This window comes from Bos indicus, chromosome 17 (genome assembly GCF_029378745.1).
Source record: "Bos indicus isolate NIAB-ARS_2022 breed Sahiwal x Tharparkar chromosome 17, NIAB-ARS_B.indTharparkar_mat_pri_1.0, whole genome shotgun sequence".
Classification (NCBI taxonomy): Eukaryota; Metazoa; Chordata; class Mammalia; order Artiodactyla; family Bovidae; genus Bos; species Bos indicus.
In genome coordinates, this window is record NC_091776.1 from 71,743,943 (window position 1) to 71,765,579 (window position 21,637).

At 68.5% G+C, this 21,637-nt stretch overlaps 2 protein-coding genes across 2 annotated transcripts in view; one reads left to right on the forward strand and one right to left on the reverse strand.

Annotated features, from left to right (window-relative positions):
• RSPH14 (radial spoke head 14 homolog) overlaps positions 1–21,637 on the forward strand; it is a 48,640-nt gene that overhangs the window by 14,772 nt on the left and 12,231 nt on the right. The window lies entirely within an intron of this gene.
• The window catches only part of GNAZ (G protein subunit alpha z), a 30,242-nt gene that overhangs the window by 3,556 nt on the left and 5,049 nt on the right, over positions 1–21,637 (reverse strand). Inside the window, exon 2 of the mRNA XM_070769961.1 lies at positions 12,774–13,982. Coding sequence (XP_070626062.1) covers positions 12,774–13,496 — 723 coding nt within the window. The 5' untranslated portion in view covers positions 13,497–13,982. The remainder of the gene's footprint in view (positions 1–12,773; positions 13,983–21,637) is intronic.

The window sequence follows — 21,637 nt, forward strand, 5'->3', positions numbered from 1 at the left end:
ATGGATTCCTGGAAGCCGCGTGGAAAGGACCAGCGGCGGAGCTGTCTGTCATTTCGCCGGAACGATGTCTTAATCAGGGTGCTCCCGACCCCAGATCTCACACGTACGATAAACAACAGATGTGGCCAGAGGCACGTATTCACCAAGCACTGAGCGCACACTCGCTGAGCAGGTCTCTGGTTTCGGGCAGGTGCCAAAGCCCAGAGACCGGAGGCCAAGTGGCCGGGGGGGCCCTGTGTGTGGCGGGGCTCCAGGGTGGGCGGGCCAATGCTGGGCAGGGGCAGCAGCTGTTCGGATATCCAGGCATCTGGGCCCTGCTGGGTCACCGGTGTGGGGAGACAGGCAGCTCCTGCGTCCAGCGCGCCTGCCGAGGGGTCACTCGGGACCCTGCTGGTCTGCCCTGCAATGCTGGGGGGTGGGACCCCATTGGCACCAGTGCAGTCTGACCAGCCCCTGGGCAGGAGGGAACGGGGGCCCGCCCACCCGCACAGGGAGAGTACCGCCCTGATCAGCTCACGGTGTCTCTGGCCTCTGGGGGGCGGGGGGGGCATGGAGGAGGACCAGGGCATGCGGGCCACTGGCCACCTGTCCATGGGGGCCCCCAGCACCTCCTCCCACCCCTACAGCCCCTCCAGGGGCCCCTAGAAACCCCGGCCCGTCAGCATCTCCGCACCCTCTGCCACTTGAGCTGGCTTCCCTCACGCCTCCTCAGCCTCCCCGGGCAGCCGGCACCCCACTCTGCCAGCCTCCAGCTGTGCTTTGGGCCCGCCGCACCCCTGGGAAAGGGGGCTCTGTCGGCCGCCCTCCTCCAGAGGTTGGGGGCGGAACGGGACCCCTATGGGAAGCTGAGAGGCCCCGCGCCAGGCACCAGGGCCAGCAGCAGCCATCATGCGCTGACTTGGAGACCAAGGCCAGACGTCCTGGGACGGGGGGCCCTGGTGGCCAGGATGGGGCGGCGGGCAGGCCAAGCAGGGCGGAGGCCCCAGGTAGCGGGGTGCGGCCTGGCACTCACTCAGCTCCTTGGGGCCCAGCACAAGGTCCTGGCCCAGAAGGGCCCCAGTCTGCCTGCTGCAGGACCAGCCTGGGGTGTTTGTTCTTGGGAGCCGTGAACCCGGCTTTTCACGCAGGGAGGCTGGGCTGCAGGCATGAATGAGCTCCATTCACCACAGTGCCAGGCTCTGAGGGCGCCGAGGGCGGGGGCCGTCAGTGGGGATGCCTGGCGGCACCCGGCTCAGTGGGCCGAGTGGGCAGGGTCCATCCGGGGCTGGACGTCGAGGTGGCACCGGCCGTCCACGGGATGTGAGGGCGCTGCTGGCCGCAGGCCCGTCGGGGGGGCCCATGCTCAGCGTGGCACTGACCGCCCCCTCCTCCATGGCCTGCAAGGAGCTGAGGCCCAGACAGCCCTGTGCCCTGGGTGGGAGGAGCCCCCCGGGACCTCCCTGGCCCACCCTGAGCCCTGCTGCACGGGTCTCCTCCGCTGAGGACAGGGCAAGTGGACCCCAGCCTCACACCCCATCTGTCCCGAGGTGCTGGCAGGGGCGCCGGCAGGGGGGACCCGTGTAAGCTGCACCTGCAGCTGCAGAGACAGGCTTGTCACCCAAGAGGGGGCTGCAGCCTGTGGCTGAGTGGGCTGTGTCGTCTCCATGCAAAGCTGCAGAAAAGTCTAGCAAGCCTGGGGTGCCGGGGGGCCCTGCTGGGAGGCTGTGGGTTGGGGGGGGCAGGCAGAGGCTGCACTTGGGGCGCCCCTGGCCCTGGGCTCCACAGGAAAGGGACCGGGCCCAGATCACAGGCTGCCTGGCGGCTTGAAGCCCTGGGTTCCCCCCGACCCATTCCTGCCCCCACCCCCCACATCCACTAAAGGCCCTCAGCCTCTGCCGCGCGCTTCCCTTTGGGATCTAGTTGTCGTGAGTCAGAGGCGGGGTGTGCTCAGAGGTGCAGGGCCCGCTTGTGGCTACAGCCCTCAGGCTGAGGGGCGCAGGCGGGAGGGCCCCCTGGGGACAGGGAGGAGGCGGCCAGAGGCAGAGGCTGGAGGCCTGGGGCAGCGACTCAGACCTCCACTCCCGGGGATCGCGCCCCTCGTGGATGAGTCCGTGGGAGGGCAGGGCCCGTGAGCCTGGCTCACCCCGGCAAGCATGCAGTCACTACCGCCCTGTGCAGACGGGTAGGGGGGCAGGCATGGTCCTGGTCGGCCTGCCCACAGGGGGCCTGGGAACGCCTGTGGCCCCTCGGGCCCTTCCCACCGCCAAGTCTCTGCCACTAGGGCGACTGAGCGCGGTCCTGCCGTTTCCACGGCAACTGGGGAGGCAGCTCCACCCTCAGCCTTGCACAGCGTCGCAGACCCAGACCCTCAGGCTGGACCAGGCGGCCCTCTGGGAGGGGCACGGAGGACCGGGCTGGCTGGTGGCCAGGCGACACTGTCCACCGCCGTCTACTTGCTGGCAGCCAGGGAGGGCACCTCGGGGTTCAGGAGACCTCACGGCCCCCCGGGGCATGGGGCAGGGAAGGGGGCAGTCCTTCTGGGGACCTGCTGCTGGTGGGCGGGGGACGGGGCGGTTACCGCAGGGCGCCCTGTGGCTGGGCCTCGCTCTTCCCCGCGGCCCCCATTTACACCATGTGGGGGCTGGGCTGAGGGCCCCTCTGCCCCAGGGAGAGCCTCTGACAGCCGGAGCCACCTGCGGTCCCCGCCGGCCCCCACCCTAAACCCTGCTCCGGGCGCCTGGGGAAAAGAGCTGGACGACTGGGTTGCGTCCAGGCTGATCGAGTCAGTGCTGCCCACGTGTTCCTCCCGCAGGGCTGGGCGCCGGCTGCCCCGGACCCAGGACTGGGTTAGCGAGGCTGATGGGCGCAGGAGCCCCACAATGCCCGGGGCTGGTCTGCGGGGATGGCTGGAAGCCACGGTCGGCGCGGGGGCAGCGGGGCAAGCGGGCCACCCGCTGCTTCTCCTTCTGTCCGAATCCGCGAGCCCTCGAGGTGCCCTGGCCCTCGACCCCTTGGGCTCCCAGGGCCGAGACGGCACGGTCCTGCCCGGGGTCGGTGCTATGGCCCCAGGATCCAACTCCATGACTCCGTGTGCCCTCCGCCAGGGCCCTGACCCTCCCCCAGCACCTGCCGCCCCCTGCAGACAGGCAGCCCCAGGTCCGGGTCAGGGGTCAGGGGTCAGAGTGGGGGTCAGTGAGCAGCACTGGGATCAGCACTCGGGGGGGGGGATGTGCGTCTCTCACCCGCACCTCCCGGGTACTCACGGCCCTCGGACTCCACGCCCAGGGACCAGAAGCCGGCTCAGCAAAGGGCCCAGCCTGCCCCCACCCCAGGGGGTGGCTCCCTGCATCCCGGGCGGGCGGGGGTAGGCAGGGCGGGGGTGCTGGGCCCCACAGGCCTGAGGCCATCGACAGATGGGGCTTCGCGGGGGACGGGGGGGTGTTGTGTTCTGGAGGCCTGTCCCCTGCCCACCCTCCAGGAACAATTGTGAGGCTCGTGGTAACCGCGTGGCCAGGCCTGCCCCTTCAAACAGCAGTGCTGTTTAAACAAGATAACAGGCTGCGGAGAAGCTGTGCTCAGGCCCCGATGGCCCGAAAGCCACCCCGAACGTGCCAGGAGCAGCGGAAGCTCGGCCTGGGGCAGCTCGCCGGATGCCCCTGCCGCCCCGCCCAGCGCCCCCTCCCCAGGATCAGGTCCCGGATCCCCCCACGAGGAGGCTCAGCGAGCTGGGATGAGCCATCTGTGTTGAGGGGCTTAGAGGTCTGCATGAAGGTGCCCTCAGCCTCCCAGGGACCCCGGACCCTGGACAGGAAGGACCACAGCCTGGGTTCCACCGGGGTACCTCAGGACAAGCGTGCTCAACCCTCCAAGGCCACGGCCACGCTGGCCTGGGGGTGCCCTGCATCCTTGGGGGCCGGGCGGGGACAGCCCGCGGCCCCACACGGGCACGCTGCGACCCCGCTCTCAGGACCAACGCGGGGGCCCTGCCCACCTATGCAGCAGGAGTCGCGTGAGCGGCCGGCCCCCATGCCCCAGACACATGCATCTGTGCCCTGCTCTCACTGAACCTCAAAGACCGACGGGATCTCAGCCAGAAACGATGGCTCCCGAGCCCACGGGTGGCCGCAGAGCCCCGAGCAGGGGGCACGGGGACAGTGGGTGGCCCATAACTTCAGTAGCGCGGGTGGGGAATGAGTTAGGGTCGACCCCCAGAGACCCAAGGCCACGCGTGGAGCACCTGCCCTAGCGGGCATGGAGCCCCCGTACGCTGCTCCCCGCCCTGCCCAGAGTCAGGCCCAGAGTAGGCAGGTGCTAGCCTCCACAGGGCCCGGGCTCTGCGTCTCACCTGCCTTCACCCCCCCCCCCCCGCCCCCAATGCCCCCCACCCTCGTCCCGCAGGGAGCACACCTCCTTCAAAGCCCCCGTCCTTCTAGGCTTCCGCTGAAACGAGACCTGCCTGCTACTTGTTTTCGTCTTAAACCTTGCCGGCTTGATCCACGTGCCCCCTCACTCCCTGACCGTCCGTCACTGATGAGAAATTAGCCGACGGCGGGATGCAGGTGTGGGCGGGCCTGGCCCACGCGCAGACCATCGCCGCTACCGCGGGAGGGCCGGCAGCCGCCCCGGGACCGGAAGGGGGACCCCGGGGGCCCAGCCCTCTTGCCTGATGCGGCCCTGACTCGGTCCATCAGGTGGGGCTCCTGCAGCCCCGGGCCACCCCTCCCCAAGCGAAAGCAGTGGGTGGGGAGACATCCCAGAGGGGAACCTCTTCCCCTGGCCGACAAGACGGTTTCAGAAGTGCTCACCCTTAGCAGGTACCTGGGTCATGACTGCCCAGCACTGGCTTCTCCATCAGCGTGGGTGCAGGGTGGGGCTGGGCCAGGGCCAGGGTCCTCAGCTCTGCCAAGAGACCGAGCGGAGTGACAGACCCTCTCCCGGGAAGGACGCCCACGTGTGGCCAAGGGCCTCCCGAGGACCCTGGGGCCATGGCAGGCTGGGCCTGGGAACGCTGATCCAGCCGGGGCAGCGGCCGGCGCTCTGCCCGGGAGGCTGGCACCGTGGCTGACCCCAGGCCCCGCCCCGCAAGGTGCTCCAAGCCCCACAGCCCCCTGCCCAGGGGGAGGCGAGGGGGTGAGGAAGCCAGGCGGGGCCCCGTGTCTGGTTTCCAAGCCACAGTCCCCCCGAGACAGACAGGACGCACGTGCCCTTCAGATGTCACCATCTTCCTGGTGGGTCCCTGAAACCTGCCCTCTCCAGCCGGGGCCCCCTGGATCACTCCCCGGGCCGTGTCGGTAAACAGTAGCGTGGCAGGAAGTGTCTGGGCCGTGGGGTCACAGCGGCTGTGCCTGGGGCCGGGCTGGACTTACACGCGGGGGCCCACCTGGGCCCTCCACAGCCCTCGGGAACGGTCTGCTCTCCCGCCCCGACGGGCTCCCGGCCCGTGTTCAGCAGACTGCCCTGCCCTCCCTGGAGCCCCGCACCACCGTGGAGGGGCTGGGAGGCCCTGGGGGCAACAGGCCCTGTGCCGGGCCCCCTGGCCAGCCTGCTAGGTCTGGGCATCAGGGGAGCGCCCAGGGACAGTGCGGCCCAGCACCGCCTCCATCCCCGCCCGGGGTGGCCTCTGGCCTTGGCGATGCCGCACCGAGGGGCACTCGCAGCCTGACCCCGGCAGGCCTGAGCTGACTGCGGGGGGCGGGAGATGGCAGAATGGCCACTAACGGGCTTCGAGGCTCAGCTCGGTCACACTGTGATGGGCTGGCCTTGGCCTTGGGGGGCGTCGTGCTGCGTGGGGGCCCAGCCCACCTGTGCGTCCAGCTCTCTAGTGTGAGAGAGAGGAAAGGAGGCGGCCTGAGGTTCCCACAGCCTTCCCAGCCAGCAGCCAGGCCAGGAGGAGGTCGTGGGGCTGTCCGGGATCTATGCTCCACTGCCTGGCGGCGTTCTCCATCCGAGCGCCAGCCCCAGAGCCCCGGGCCCCGCGGGCACCAGACACGGGCGCCGGGAACGGCAGACGTCAAAACTGGGTCCTGTCCCCGAGTTGCAGGCCTGTCGCCCAGCTTTGCGGGCAGGAAGGTGGGGCTGGACCCGCGTGTGGCCGAGGCCTGCCCTCCCGCCTCCCAGGGTCCCGTCCTCCGGCGGGTGAGCTGGAGGGGGCGGCCGCACAGGAAGCGCAGGCCGCCTGGCTGCTGTGCCAGTCTCCTCGGGCTGGCCACAGGAGCCTGGGCCTCCTCGGTCAGGACTGCTGGCAGGGTCGCTGGAGGGCAGCAGAGGTGTGCGGGGCTGCGGCCTGGGCGAGCCTCAGCGGTAACCTTAGGGCGGACCCCCGGGGCCCGCTGAGCTCGGCTCCGGATCTGAGGACCCGCAAGCTGAGAGGGTTCTCTGCCGTGAGGTCCTGCTGAGTGCAGACGCGCTGACATGTGTGTGGACAGAGCTGGGGGTTATGGAGGCCCGGCGGCAATGGCCACCCCAGAGACTGGGCTGTGGGCTGGACTCCCCCGTGGGGCCTCCCAAACCCCTTGGTCGTACCTTGAAGGGCTGCCCCCAGCCTCCCCGTGACCCTGGCGAGCTTGGCAAGGGGGAGCCCCGGCCAGCACCCCCAGCTACACCCCAGGCCCTGCCTCCGATGTCAGGCCCTTCTGCCCGCACGCTGGTCTCTGGGGCAGGAGACCCCCCTGGCTGCTACTTGGGGCTGCCTCCCTGCCAAGCCCCACGGAAGCCAGTCTCAGCCTCCAGAGGCTGCGCCATGCAGTCCCCGCATGACCTCAGGGGAGGAAAGGGGGCTTGTCCTCAGGCCGGTGGGGGGAGGACCCCGGGGCTGGCCACGAACACGCTGACGGATGCAGCAGCGCCCCCAGCTCCCAGGTAGCCCCTCTGCACACAGCATCGATTTCCCTGCCCCCAGAGAGCGTGAACCGCTCTGGCAAAGGGCCGTCCCCCAGTGGGGCAAGCGTGAGCAGAAATGACGTGCACGGCCGCAGGCCCAGAGCAGGGGGCTGCTGAGGGGTCGGGGGCGGCCGGCCTGGCTCTACGAGGAGCCGGCAGCAAGTGCCGTTGTTCACTGAAGACTGAGCCTGCCGGGCAGGGACGTGGGGGAACCACTGCCTAGAGGAGGCGGGGGCCGCTTAACGTCCGCCTCGGGCGGGGGGTGGCCGTAGCATCTGCTGATGTCCGCAACATCACCGCTCTCACCTGGCTGATCTCAAGCTGCTAACGTGATGTCCACCAGTCTCAGAGGACAGGGGTGCAGTGTGGCGGGGGCAGCCCTGCCTACACAGCCCAAGACCTGGCAAGAGGCTGACCCTGACCCGCCTGTGAGGCGGAGGGCCCCAGCCTCATATCCGAGAACACATGGACACCCCCCGGCAGAGTCCACCAGGTCACGCGGCGAAGGCAGAGCGACCAGGGGTGGAGGGGAAGGGTGGTGTATCCCTCCTGCCCTGCTGTGTCCAGTGATGGCCTCGGAGGGTGGGCGGGGGGCCTCCAGGGTCATGGCAAGAGGCAACCACCGTGGAGGGGCGAGTCCACGAGGGCCCAGAGTGAGGAGCAGGGCTGCAGGAAGGCCCTCTGTGCGGTGGGCATCCTTCCGGCCAGCTGACCGCTGGCGGAGGACGGACTCTGGCAGACGCTGAGCACCGAGGGAGCAGGAGGCAGGGACCCTGGGAGCAGCCGGTGGGGCGGGGCAGGGCAGGCCCCATCCGGCTGAAATGTCAGCAAGCACGCGCCCACCGAGGGCTGCCCGTGGGCACCGGGGAGGCTGACCTGCCAGGGGAGGGTAGCCATGGGTGCTGCCTCTCCACCCACCCTCCCCCACCCCCAAGTGACGCCCAGGGCTCGCGACGGGAGGACCGGATGCCCCCGCCACTGAGGGGGGCTGAGACAAGGGCCGGGCGGAGAAGCAGGGGCCCCGGGCAGAGGCGGCCAGTGACCACGAGCCTCAGCAGCAGCTCCCAGCAGTGAACGCGCGACTGGCCCCGCGGGCTCCCTTGGGAGGGGTGACGAGCCAGAGAGAGACAGGGCCGGGCCAAGCACGCCAGGGACATCCGCGGGGAGGGACAGTGTGGTCAGCTGAGCCCTGTGCCTGCTGCAGCTGGGGCCAGACGTGCTGTCACAGCCCGCCAGGGACTCAGCCCCTGGGGCTGCCTTCACCTCGGGCTCCAGTCCAGGGGGCCTCTGCGGTCCCAGGGTCAACGTGGTGTGCAGAGGTCAAGGCTGCATGTGGCCCTGGCATCCCGTGAAACTGGAAGCAGCTACAGGGGAGACCGCAGCCTGCTGGGGAGGCGGGTGGCCTCCGAATGTGACCTCAGCCGGGTTGGGGGCAGGAGGCAGACGGTGGGGTGTGCTCCACTGGGGCTTCCTGGGGGTCCTGCTTCCGAGGTCGGTGCTGCTAGGGCGGTGCCAACCCCAGTGGCCGCTCAAGCGCCCCCAGGCCCGCTCGCTGTCTGCACCCTGGCTCCCAGCCCCGGGCCCACGATGGTGACCTCAGCCTCGGCCTCCCCGTCTGCAGAGCTGGCTGGGTACAGGCCCTGGAGGCTGCATCAAGCCCCCTCCAGTCTAAGCGGGGTGTCACCCACGCCCGCGGCTCCCCTCTGACTGTCTGTCGGACACGCGCCTCCTGCTGCGTCCCAGCGGGTGGCAGCCGGTTCACCACGCTCCCGGGCAGCACTGTTTTGCGACGACGATCTTACAGCACTGAAACGTGCGCCCTTTGGGGCTGAATGACACAGCGTGGTGTTCGGGCGGTGGGTCACAGGACTTGTAGGACAGCCTGGAGCGGCCCCCTCGGCAGCACCTGCAGGGGCTCCCTCTCAGCTGCGCCCTAGAAGCCAGGGCCCCAGACATTGGCTCTTCCCGGCCCTGGCCACGTCTGTGGCATGCCACTGTGTGCCAGGCCCTGCCACCATCTGTGGGTAGGGTGGGGCTCCCCAGGACCAGGAGGGGCCGCTGGGCAGGGCTAGGCACACACTGACCCCTAAGAAGCATGTCCCTGTGTCCTCTGCTCCTGAGACCCTCAACACAGATGACACAGCTGACCAGCTACTGCTGGGTAGCGGCAGGGACACCAGGCCTCCTGCAAGGAGCCCTGTGAGGAAGTGAAATCACCCCTGGGAGATGTGCCTGCCACGTCCCGGAGGAGGGGCAGAGTCCCTAGGCAGCAAGAGGGTCTGCAGACGTGACACTCAGCTGTGCTGGGATGAGTGCCCCTACCTCAACCCCTGTACCCCTGACACTCGGGCTCACCATGGCATCTGGCCCCACCTGGGCCTCGTACCCACAGCAGGCACACAGCAGGTACACAGTAGGTGTGAGGCAAGTATATACGAGGCATACAGTAGGTACGCCAGAAGCAAACAGCAGGCGCACGGCAGGTGTATAGCAGGTGCACAGCCAGCAAATAGCAGGTATACAGCAGGCGCAGAGCAGGCACACAGCAGGTACACAGAAGGCACACAGCAGGTGCACAGCCAGCAAACAGCAAGTATACAGCAGGCGCACAGCAGGCACACAGCAGGTACACAGAAGGCAAACAGCAGGTACATGCAGGTATACAGCAGGCGTACAGCAGGTGCACAGAAGGTACACAGCAGGCACACAGCAGGTATACAGCAGGCGCACAGCAAGTGTATAGCAGGTGCGCAGCCAGCAAACAGCAGGTATACAGCAGGCGCACAGCAGGTACACAGCAGGTGCACAGCAGGTATACAGCAGGTGCACAGCAGGTAAACAACAGGCGCACAGCAGGTACACAGCATGTATACAGCAGGAGCACAGCAGGCACACAGTAGGTATACAGCAAGCGCACAGCAGGAGCACAGCAGGTATACAGCAGGTGCACAGCAGGCACGTAGCAGGTACACAGCAGGCACAGAGCCAGGCACACAGCAGGTGCACAGCAGGTATACAGCAGGCGCACAGCAGGTATACAGCATGTATACAGCAGGAGCACAGCACGTATACAGCAGGCGCACAGCAAGCCTGCTGGCAGCCCCACAGCCCACAGCACAGGGAGCCACTGAGGGTGCTCCCGTGAGAACCGACACCTCGTGGCCGCCTCGCCCGTCCCTTCTGGGGGCCCCGCAGTGCAGAAGCCCTAAGTCTGTCAGCAGGCCCCTGGGGCGAGCCCGGAGCAGGCTGACAGCAGGGTGCTGGGGTCCCACCTGCAGGGCGCTCAAGGGAATGCCCTGGGGGCTGTCCAGGCGGGTGGGCACCCACGGGGCCCACAGCTGAGCTCCTTGTCTTTTCCACCCGGGTGGAGGCCGGCAGCCAGGCGGCAGGAGGGGGGCTCCACAGAGGGCCGGTGGGGCGGGGTGGTCTGGCTGGGCTGGTGGGCTTGGTCTCTGAGCTGTCCTCATGCCAAGACAGGGACCTGGGCACCACTGCCGGCCCACAGCGCCCACGGGTGATGCCTGGGCTGAGCTCCAGCAGCCCTGCACGGGGGACGGGGCCCAGGCCGACTCAGGACCCGTGAAATCCTCCTGGGACGAGGGCCCAGCATCACGCCCGAGGCTGGGCACAGCTTCTGCGACCCGCGGGCTGCCATGGTCCACGGACACCCCGGAATCTGCCCCTGCCCAGGGGCTGCCCTGCACGCACCCCAAGCCCAGCGGTCTTGACGTCACCCTTGGCAACATGCTGACGCAGAAGCCGGCGGGGGCGGAAGGGGGCCCTGTCTGGGGGGGGCGGAGACGAGGCTGCAGACGCCTAGTGCGGGGTGGGGGGAGCTCCGCGGGGCCGGTCCAGAGCCTGGCACTGGATCCCGGGCCCCTCTGGCTTCTCGGAGCCACCCGGCCTCCACCGGGGCCCTTGGAAAGGCGAAGGCGGGGCAGGGGAGGGGGCAGCCCTGCACCCCACTCCCTGGCAGCCAGCCCCGCTGTGGCCAGCAGCGGCGGGACTCACGGGCGGCACTGTCTCCGCCCGGCAGTGTTTGTTTTCCATCGAGATACTGCTGGTGGAGCATGAAAGGTCAGAACCACTTGGAATCCAGTGAATTTCCAGCCCTGCTTGACTTTCTCATTGAGAATCTCCTTTTCTGGTGAACAGGCATCTCCCCAGGCCTGCCGAGCCCAGGCGGGGCAGGCTGGGGGTCTTGCTCCAGGAAACACTGTGACGACCCACAGGTCTCGGAGAGGCCGCTTGTCCACCTGGCCGTGCACTGGGCTCAGCCAGGAGGCCGCTTGCCCACACACGACGGGGCCCTGGTGTGCGGAGCGGCAGCGTGTGGGCGCCTGCCGGGCGGGCGTGATGCCTGAGCTGAGACCTGGCGGGCAGGGTGGGGGGCAGGGGACAGGGTGGCCGCATGCCTCCGTGGAACATGGGACGCCCCGGGGCCTGGCCCTCCATGCCCCTCTTGACCCAGCACTCCTGCAGGCCCAAGCTCCACGGCAGGACGTGCTGGCCGACAGCCTGGGCACCCCGCCTGGTGCCCAGGGAATTCACCCCGCCTGTTCTCTGGTCCTGGAGACGACAGAGGAGGCGGCCCGGAGATCCGGGCCTCCGGAAGGCCTCAGGACCCGGGGCCACCACCAGCCAGCCTCGGGGGAGCAGAACCAAGCTGGTGAAAGAGAGCTGGAGGGCGGAGCCCGGGTGGGTGCATACGCGTCCGGGTGGCCCCACGCCCTCGGCCGTGCTCGGCAAGGAGCCTGGCCTTGCCCCACCGCTGCCCAGGACCACATGCCAGACCCAGAAGTGGGGGCGGGCAGATGCAGGCACAGGGCTGGGAGCGAGATGGGCTGGCCCTGGGGGCTGCGGGGCTGGCCAGGCCCCCCATGCCGGGATTGGAAACCTCTTCAGGGCCAACTCCAGGTCTCTGCTCAGGGGTCCTGCCTGTCTCAGACCCTCTGCTGGGGGGGCGGCCCAGCCACACCCACCCCTGTGCAGCTGAACGGCCTCCAGCACTGTGGCTCCTGGCGCCTGGGGCCTCCTGCCTAGCTGGGCCTGCGGGGTGCTGCCCAGCCTCCTTGCCAGGGGCCTGCCTCCCAGCTTGCCCAGAAGCTCCCGTCAAGCCCCAGTGGCTTCAGCCCCGGGCCCAGTCCCTCGGCAACCTCCTACACTTGCCCACAACACTTGAGGCTGAGCCCTCAGCCCACAGGGCAGTCCTCAGCCTGGGTGGAAGGCCTAAAAGAATTCCCATCCCGTCCCCGACCCCAGGGATGAAGCCTCAGAGGAGCTTCTTCACCCTGCGGCTGACGGACGCTCAGGACTGGGTCAGGTCGTGGGGCCGAGGTTGCCGGGACCGAGCCCGGTGCCAGGCTGGGGGGAACCGCCAGCCGCCCCCCTTGGTCCTGCAGAGCAGCCAGCCTCCATCCCGCCTCCCGGGGGCCTCCCCACACACCTGCTGCCCCCCAATCTCACCTGCAGCAAAGCCTCTCGGGGTGCCAGCTCCCTTCCTCCCCGCCCCGGGAGGTCCACGGGCTCTGCGGGCCAGGGAGCAGGCCCCAGCCGGCCCTGGCGCCCGAGAGCAGCAGGCACGGGGTGTGGCCTGCTCGTGGCACCAAGGTGCAGGCCCCTGGGCACTGGCCCCGCTAGCACCCTGAGGTCACCGTGGCCCAGGGCAGTCTCCCTGCCCGCGCCGCGGGGATAGTGGTTACTTGGTCAGAGTGGACCGCGGGGCCTGGCCTGGAGTGGCCACCGAGAGCTGCGCTCTGGGCGGACGTCCTGCCGGCGGCGCGACCCCGAGGTCCTCGCTGGGGCCGATGGCCGCCGGCTCCCCTTGAATGAGGCGGCGGCTCCCACCTCGCCCCAGGGGCCTCACGTGCCAGGGCCGGCGCACACAGCGGCGGGAGGACCCGGCGCGCACTCACCGTCTGGTTGTCCTCGTAGAGCTTCAGGTCGTAGCCGCTGAGCTCCACGCAGAAGATGATCGCGGTGACGCCCTCGAAGCAGTGGATCCACTTTTTGCGCTCCGACCGCTGGCCGCCCACGTCCACCATCTTGAAGGTGAGCTCCTTGAAGGTGAACTTGTTCTCCACGATGCCCGTGGTCATGTCCCGGGAGCGCAGGATGTCCTCCACGGTGGGCACGTAGTCGGGCGCGGCGATGCGCTCCAGGTCGTTCAAGTAGTACGCCGCGTTGTCCTCCAGGTGGTACTCGCTGGAGCGGCCGAAGCAGGCCTGCGCGCCGGGGTCGGCCCACAGCCGCCGCATGACGCCCAGCAGCTCGGGCGTGATCTCGCCCTTGCTCTCGGCCGGGCCCGTGAGCGCGAACAGCTGCACGGCGTCGTAGGCGCGGTCGGGGTTGTGGAAGTCGATCTTGAGCGCGGCCAGGGCGCGCACGATGCGCGTCAGCGAGTCGATGGCGTTGTAGACGATGAGCGGCTTGTACTCGCGGCAGGCCTCCAGGTTGAAGCCGCCGCTGTGCAGGATCTTCATCTGCTTCACCACGGTGCTCTTGCCCGAGTTGCTGGTGCCCAGCAGCAGCAGCTTGATCTCGCGCCGCTGCCGCTGGCTCTCCGAGCGCAGGTGGCGGTCGATGCGCCGCGACCGCCGGGCCGCCTCTTTCTCCTCTGAGCTTTGCCGGCATCCCATGGTCCGGCCGGGCAGCACCGGGGGCCCACCAGCCGCGGGGGGAGCTCGGACGACGACAACGATGCTGAGACTGGAGGCTCAGTCCCGGCGCACGCACGCACGCGCGCCCCGGCGGAGGGAGCCGATGCCCGCGCACCCCGCCGCGGAGGGAGCCGGTGCCCGGCGGCGGCGCTCAGCGCGCCTGGGGGGGCGAGGCCGTGGCCCGCTGCAGCCCCTGCCCCGGCGCCCCCGCTCCAGTTGGCATGGCGCTCCCGCCGCGGGAGGCGGCCCAGCCCCCCCTCAGGGACACTCCGCCGACCCCCGGGCCCGCGGGGCCACCACCGTCATTCCCTGTCCTCCGGGTGGCGGGAGGCCGGTGCGCTGCTAGTGGCTGGGGTGCGGCTCCCACGTGCGTGACTGGAGGGCGGGTCCCCGGTAACGATGCTGACGTCCAGGGCTCTCCCTGCGGCCCCGGAGGCCTCAATCATCCGATCATCCGCCCTTCACCTGCCAACGAGAGAACAGCGTGAGCCTCCTCCCGCACAGGCCAGCGGGGCGGGGAGCCCTGGACGGGCCTGGTGCGCGGGGAGGAGGAATCAGAGCCCTTCCCTTCCGTGGAGCTCACCCCGCAGCCCAGGGCAAGGGGCGCACCTGGAGACGCGTCTGCTGAGGGCAGACGATGACTGGACGATGGGCCAGTCGGCGCAGCCCCAGCGAGGCTGGCCATTTGGCTTAGAGCAGAGACCCCCAGATGGTCTCCGCTGGGCATGCAGCGGCCTGCAGATCGAGTGCTGAGGACAATGTGAACACTATGCCGGCAGCAACCCCACGCGTGAACCCCCAGGGCACACGTGTGCATGTACATGTGAGCAAGGGGTCTGTGAAATCGCTCCGAGCAGCAGTGAGCTCTAGGCTGTGACAGTTCAAGGGGCTCGTGCCTTTCACCATGTTTTCTGCACTCGCGCCTTAAGAAAGGTCTGCAGACAGGAGTCGCGCTTGGAGCGGGGCAGGGCCGGGTGGGTGTGCTGCTGCTGACTCCGCCAGGCCCTTGGCCAGAGGCTCTGCATGTCTGGTTCCAGCCAAGCAGCCGCCAGGGCTCCCGGGGGCCCAGCCTCCTAAAGGGAATGCCTGCCACATTACCAGGTGCCTGGTGTTGTCAGTTCTGATTTTCTCAATTTGGGGTCATTAAGTCTCACATGTAGGCCCAAGTGACCAACTCCCTCAGCTGGTCGGTGACAGGGACAGAGGTCACCCAGGAGAGCAGGTCCCTCCCACTGTCCGGGGCCACCAGAGACACGCAGGCCCCGGAGGTGACCCCCACACCCCTCAGCACAGGCAGGTGACGCGGCCTGGGGTCCAGCGGGCCAGTGCCCGCTGCGTGCAGGGCGGTGTCCGGACAGACAGCACCGACGGCGCCTCCTCGCGGTGCTGCGCACAGCCCCTCCCTGGGGGGCCTGGAGGGGCCACCCGAAACCCACCTGCTCCCTCGTGGGCCCTCTCAGGCCCCCGTACCCCCCCCAGTGGGCTCCCCCCTCCCCACCACGCCTGCCCCTTCTCAGGTCTCTCCTACTGGGTTGAGATCCTTACCAAACACCACATACAAAAATTAACCTAAAAAAGACCAAAGACCTTAAACTATAGGACTCTCAGGAAAAAGCAGAGAGCAAAAGCTGCCTGATACTGGGTCTAGGCATTCATTTCTGGGGCGCGACACCAAACACACAGCCAATGAGAGAGACAACAAACTGGATGTCATCAAAAGGTAAACGTTCTGTGCATCAAAGCTGGCATCAGCAGGCCGAGAGGCAAGCCACAGAAGGGCAGAAAACGTCTAACTGTGCCCCTACTGAGGGACCGGCTTCGAGAGCATCGAGAACTCCTAAAGTTCACGGGTAAACACGATGAGTCACAGCTAGCAGAGGACTCGAGTGGACGCTTATCTAAAGGCACGCAAATGGCCAGAAGCACGTGAGAAGACGCTCAGAATCGCTGGTTACAGAGAAACATACATCAAAACCGCACGAAGGTACCAGCTCACAAGCTATAAAGGAGTCACTCCAGGAAGAGTGGAATCCTCGCGGACTGCTGCTGGGAAAGTCAACTGGCGCGGCTGCCGTGGCAAACAGCCCGGAGGGCCCTCAAAAACTAAGAACAGATCTACTCCACGACCCAGTGAGTCCACTTCTGGGTGTAGACCCCAAAGAACTGGCAGCCGGGTCTCAGCAAGATACTCGCTTACCCGTGTTCACAACAGCGTCATCCGTCAACGGCCAAGAGGCGCAAGCAGCCCAGCGTCCACCGACGGGACCGAGGGGCCAACAGACTGGGATGGAAACATACACGGGAACGATATTCAGCCTCAAAAAAGAAGACACTCTGACGCGGGCCACGACATGGATGAGTCTCGGGGACACGACACTCAGCGAGGCAGGCCTGGCCCTCAGGACAAACGCTGTCATGATTCTAATTCTCGGCAGTCCCGACCCGGGTCACAGGCATAGAGGCCGGAGGTGACGGTGGTGTGGGGCTGGGGGTGGTCCCGAATCGGGTCACAGGTGTAGAGGCTGGAGGTGACGGTGGTGCGGGGCTAGGGGGGCGGCGCGGGCTGTGCTTACAAGGGAAGGCGTCTCGGTTTAGGAAGACGGGCAGGTCCTGGAGACGATGCCGGTCGAGGTTGCATGGCGTGAGTGTGCTTGATGCCGCGGAACTGCGCCTGTTTACACACGGCTAAAGGGGCTTCCCCGGCTGTCCAGCAGCGAGGGATCCCTGGCAGTTCGGGAGATGTGGGTTCGACCACGGGCTTGGACCGAGAGGGTTTAGTGTGCCGAGGAGGAGTGACTAGGCCCGTGGGCCACAACTCCCACGCCCAGAGCCCGGCTCCGCCAGGAGAGGAGCTGCCGCAGTGGGACGCCCGCGCACCCCGACCTGGGAGGGGCCCCTGCTCCCCGCACGCGAGAAGAGCCCCCCACGGCCAGAGGACCCAACACAGCCAAAAAGAGACGAGTGAAGACACGTTTAAAGAACGGTTACATGGATAAATCTCACTACGCGTATTTTAACACCTCTGTGAGAAAGGTGGGGCTGGTCACGCGGTCCCTGACCGGGGTGGCCACAGGGCACCGCGTGGGTCAGAGGGAGACGTGGTTGGGGCGACCGTGCCCTAAGGGCTGAGTCTGGAGCTGCTGCAGATGGGCCATGCACAGATCGTCAGAACCAGGCCCGAGGCCCCCCTGAGAGCCTCCCTGCAGCCCACGGGTCTCAGCCACAGCCCCGGGGGTCTCCGCGGTGGGCCTGGTGCTTTGGGTCCAGTTGGGCTTCCCGGGACCCCCGAGGGCGCCTCCAGTCGGCCCAGAGGCACAGGCCCGGGGCCGACGCCACGTCCTGCCCTGGCCAGGAGCCGATCTCCGGTCCCCAGCACCTGACACCCGGGAGCCCCGCTGGGTCTGCCTGGATTCCACTGAGGCGTGGGGCTGGGAGAGGCAGGCGGGGGGCGCAGGGGAGAGACTGACCAGGGAACTTAGAGGGCAGGACCCCGACAGAGAAGGGGAGGCGCGGGCGGGCGGGCAGGCCGGCCAGGAGCCACGGTGCACGCTGGGGGCCGCGTGGCGACATGCCGTGTGCTGAGAGCACACGCACGCAGGCCTGTGCTCGCGTCTGTGTGCCGCGTGGGCTGTGACGAGATGGCTGCACGTGGACTCCGGGCCCTCACCCACAGTTACTCACTGGGCTGGCCGGCGGGCAGTGGCGGGCCTGCTGGAGACCCTCAACCGAGGAGGGCAGGCATCGAACCAGAGGCGGCACGTGAGCAGTGATGGGGGCCCAGCTTTAGAGCGCAGGCTGGGGCGGGGCGCTGGGCTGTGGGGGTGCACGGGCCGGCCTGGGGGAAGCGGAGGACGCAGGGAGCTGGCCCGACAGCGGGGGGCGGCCTGCTCTCCGGGTCAGGTGGGACGAGGGCCGCACTCCGTCTGGGTGTGAACAGCACCCCTGGATGCAGAACGCTCTGCACGCAGCTGTCCCGGGGTGGGGGTGGGGGACGGCTGCAGCTGGCTTGCGGGTGCACCGGGGTCTGGCCCAGGCTGGGAGGGGGGACCCTGGGGGGAAACGGGCTCAGTGTACACAGGTGGACCAGCCCGGGCTCCCCGACAGCTGTGAGGGCAACCGCGTCCTCTGAAGCTCCACCCCGGCCCCCTCAGTGGCCTCGCGGCCTCGCCGACCCATCTGCCTGTGGACCCAGGGGCCACCTGGGTGGGACCCCAAACCCAGAGCCCACTCAGGACTCTGCGGCTGGAACCCGCCCTCCCCCCCACAGCCTTGAGAGAGATGCTTCCCCTCAGAGCCGCCCTGTCCCGACCTCGACCCCCACCCTGGCCCCTTCCCCGGACACGCCCCTCAGGCCTCGAGTCACAGAGCGCGGTGCCACCCGGGGCCAGGGCTGGGGTCACGGGCTCGGTGGGGCCCTGCACGTCCAGTGGGCTGCCCCTGGACGCCCCCCGGGGCCTGGCCCAGACCTCCAGCCCCGTGACTCCCGGGTCTGCTGCCGCCCTCCCTGCGGCCGTGTCAAGAGCTGGAGCACGACTGGGATGGCAGCCCCCAACTGCGTGCCCAGCGGCCCCCTGTGGTCCCCACCTCTGATGCAGGCAGGGAGCCCAGGGCCAAGGTCACCTCGGGTGTCGTGCCCAAGCCGGCCTAAGCCAGAGGGTCCCTGGGACGGAGAATGGCTTATCGGCTTAGGGGGCCAAGGAGCCCTGGACCCAGCGGGCGGGGCGGGCTTGTCCTGGGGCCCGGATTCCTCCAGGGAGGCAGAGATGAGACAGGGCAGCCCCCGCCCCCAGGAAAGCCCGCTCCACGCTGAGCCCTGGGCTCCCAGGCAGGGCTGGGTTTGAGGGGGCGTGCGGGGTCTGAGCAGAGGTCACTTGGATTGGCCAGCTGTGCGGGGAGTCAGGGAAGGACCCCAGGGCGGAGGGCAGCCCAAACCCCAGGGCCGGTGTGGTCAGGCAAGACCACCCCAGCACCGGGCCACCAGGCTGACGCTCTAGAGAGCTGCTCCTGGGCTGACACCTCCATGGGGACCTGGGGGTCGCCAGCCTGAGCCCCAGTGCCCGGGGCCTGGCCACGTGCCTCTGCCACGGGCTCCCCGCCAGGATCGTCTCTCACACAGGCCCGGCCCTGCCCTCGCGGACCACGGTCCCTGCTGGCCCCAGCCCTGCCTCCCAGGAAGGGCAAGTCTCCGCTCCCACGCAGGCTCGCTCAGCTGCGCTCCCCCGTCCCGCAGCGGGTGGACATTTGCGTCTGAGCACCGGTCCGCGGGCGCCCTTGCTGGGCCTGCTGGAGCTCGGCCTGGGCCCGTCCACAGCCCCGCAGGCCTGTGCCCTTCACCTGCAGCTCTGACCCGCCTCCACCCGCTGAGCGGGAGCTGCGGCCCAAGCACAAGGCTTTGACCTCAGGGCTCATGGCCCTGCCCGGCTGGCCCAGGCCCGCAGACACATGGGGCGGTCTGCTCGCGTCCTCGAACTCAGGGCAGCTGTGGGCTGGGCCTCAGGGACACTGTGTCCCCGGGAAGCCGGCGAGGTGGGGTCTGAGGGAGGGCCTGGCTGCACCCTCGGTGTCTGGGGCCCGTGGGGCACAGCCTTCACCGCCGTCCCGCGAGCGCGGCTCCCGCATCAGCCTCGCAGGGTGCTGGAGCTGGGCATGGGGCCCCGGGTGTAGGACTCAGGTCTGGGGAACGGGCAGCGCCCTCAGGCTGCCTGTGGGGTGGGGGGCCCTCCGACCCCCTGGTGCCGACACAGCCGGTCACCTGTTCTTGCTGTATGTGGCCCCGTTTTCTTTAAGCTGACTGCCTTCTCACTGAGACATTTCTGCTTTAAAAGTGCCCTCTTGTTGTTCCTGCTTCGAACGGAAAGCCCGTCACAGCTCCGACGTAAGGAACGAGACCAGTGGGGTCGTAGCTGTCAGCCCGGGGACTGCCGGGAGGCCACGGGCCCGCTGCCGCTGGACAGTGGGGTCAGCAAGGCCGGGGGGTGGGAGCCAGGCAGCTCACGGGGCTTTCCCCTTAAGGGAAAGGACAGAGGAGGAAGGCAGCCAACCCGGGTGGAGGGTACTTCTCGCAGCTTGGGGGTCTCAGGCCCTCTCCATGGCCCGGCGACCACCCAGCCCCCAGCATGTAGAAGGGCGCACCCAGGCTGAACCCCTCCCTGCTAGGAACCCCGCGGTGGGGGTCAGTGCTGCTCCCTTGGCCTCGCTCAGCACGGATGCTGTCTCAGAGAACTGCTGCCCTGAGCCCCTCAGCCCACTTCATTAGACCACAGCCTGAGGCCCTCCCAATGGGCGACCATCTTCACCCGGACCCGTCTGACCACTGTGGTACCGTCGGGGGCCTGAGCTGGGTGTCAGGCTCCGCTCTGGGCTCGGGGACACGGGAGTGAGCCTGTGCACCGAGGGGCTTGTGTTCTGGTGGGGGAAGCAGGGAAGAGTACCTGGGGGCTTGTGTTCTGGTGGGGGAACTGGGGAAGAGCACCCGGGGCTTGTGTTCTGGTGGGGGAACCGGGGAAGAGCAGCCGGGGCTTGTGTTCTGGTGGGGGAAGCAGGGAAGAGTACATGGGGGCTTGTGTTCTGGTGGGGGAACCGGGGAAGAGCACCCAGGGCTTGTGTTCTGGTGGGGGAAGCGGGGAAGAGCACCCGGAGGCTTGTGTTCTGGTGGGGGAAGCGGGGAAGAGCACCCGGAGGCTTGTGTTCTGGTGGGGGAAGCGGGGAAGAGCACCCAGGGCTTGTGTTCTGGTGGGGAAAGCGGGGAAGAGCACCCGGGGCTCGTGTTCTGGTGGGGGAAGCAGGGAAGAGCACCCGGGGCTTGTATTCTGGTGGGGGAAGTGGGGAAGAGCACCCGGGGCTCGTGTTCTGGTGGGGGAAGCGGGGAAGAGCACCCGGGGCTTGTGTTCTGGTGGGGGAACAGGGGAAGATCACCCAGGGCTTGTGTTCTGGTGGGGGAAGCGGGGAAGAGCACCCGGGGCTCGTGTTCTGGTGGGGGAAGCGGGGAAGGGCAGCGCCATGGAGACGGGAGTAGGGTGTGTGTCGGGGAGCTGCCCCAGGGGTGTGGCAGCAGGTCCAAAGAGCTGACGCTGGAGGAGACAGACCATCACACAGGGCGGGGACACCTGGCCTGACACTGCCCGAGAGAGGGCTCGCGGGCAGCAGGCACCTGTTGGGCCTGGTTAAGGGCAGGCCCACCGCAGCAGCGTCCCTCCCACAGTTCCCCAGGGGGCGGCTCGGTGTGGGCTCCCTGGCAGGGACCCCCAGGGGCCAGAGGGCAGAAAGTGCACACCTCCCACCGAGACGCCCATCCTCTGGAGGCGGCGCTGCTGGCGTGGGAGGCGGGGCCTGGCCGACATCACTGCAGCAGAACCAGACTCTCTGCTGCCTCTGGACACGACAGTACCTCCTGAGATGACCCCTGCATGCCCAGATGCCAGGAATACTGGACAGGACAGGGACAGGCCGCCCTCCGGCACCTGCCCCCTGGGCAAAGCCGGCCTCCCTCAGCGTCCCCCCCCGGTGCCCGTAGCACCCTGCCCACGCCCCCCCAAGGCCAGGGAGACTCTGCCCCGCAGCACGCAGCCGCAGCGGTGCCTTTGAGACCTAACACCTTTCCCAGGGGGCCCTGAGCCGAGGCTCCGGCCTACCCCTCCCAGCAGCAGGTCAGGACCTCCCCCAGGACAGGGCCTTCCTCAGCCTCGCCTGGCCCCCGCCCCCTCCTTCCTGCAGGCCGAGGCCCCAGGCCCTGCTCTGGAAGGCCCCCGAACAGCCAGCGGCCCCGGCTCCCTGCTCCCTGGGGACACAAGGGCAGGGCGGCTCTGAGCTCAGCGCCCCCGCCCCAGCGTTATTTACGACCCACACACAACACTGTGGCTTCCTAACCTGTGGCAGTGCCCTCGCGCTTATGGGATGCTGGCTCCGCGGGGCGGGGCGGGGGCTGTGGGCAGGTTCTGTCACTAAGGTGTCCCGCGGCCCACAGGTACCCGGCAGGAAGCAGGTGCCAGATGAACGCACCCGCCCTTTGTACCGAGCGAGGGAGGGGCCCACTCGGGGCAGGGAGCAGCCGGGGACTTCCGGGAAGCCTTCCAGCAAGGCCGGGGGCGTCCCCACAGTGATGGACAAGGCGTGTGCCCGGC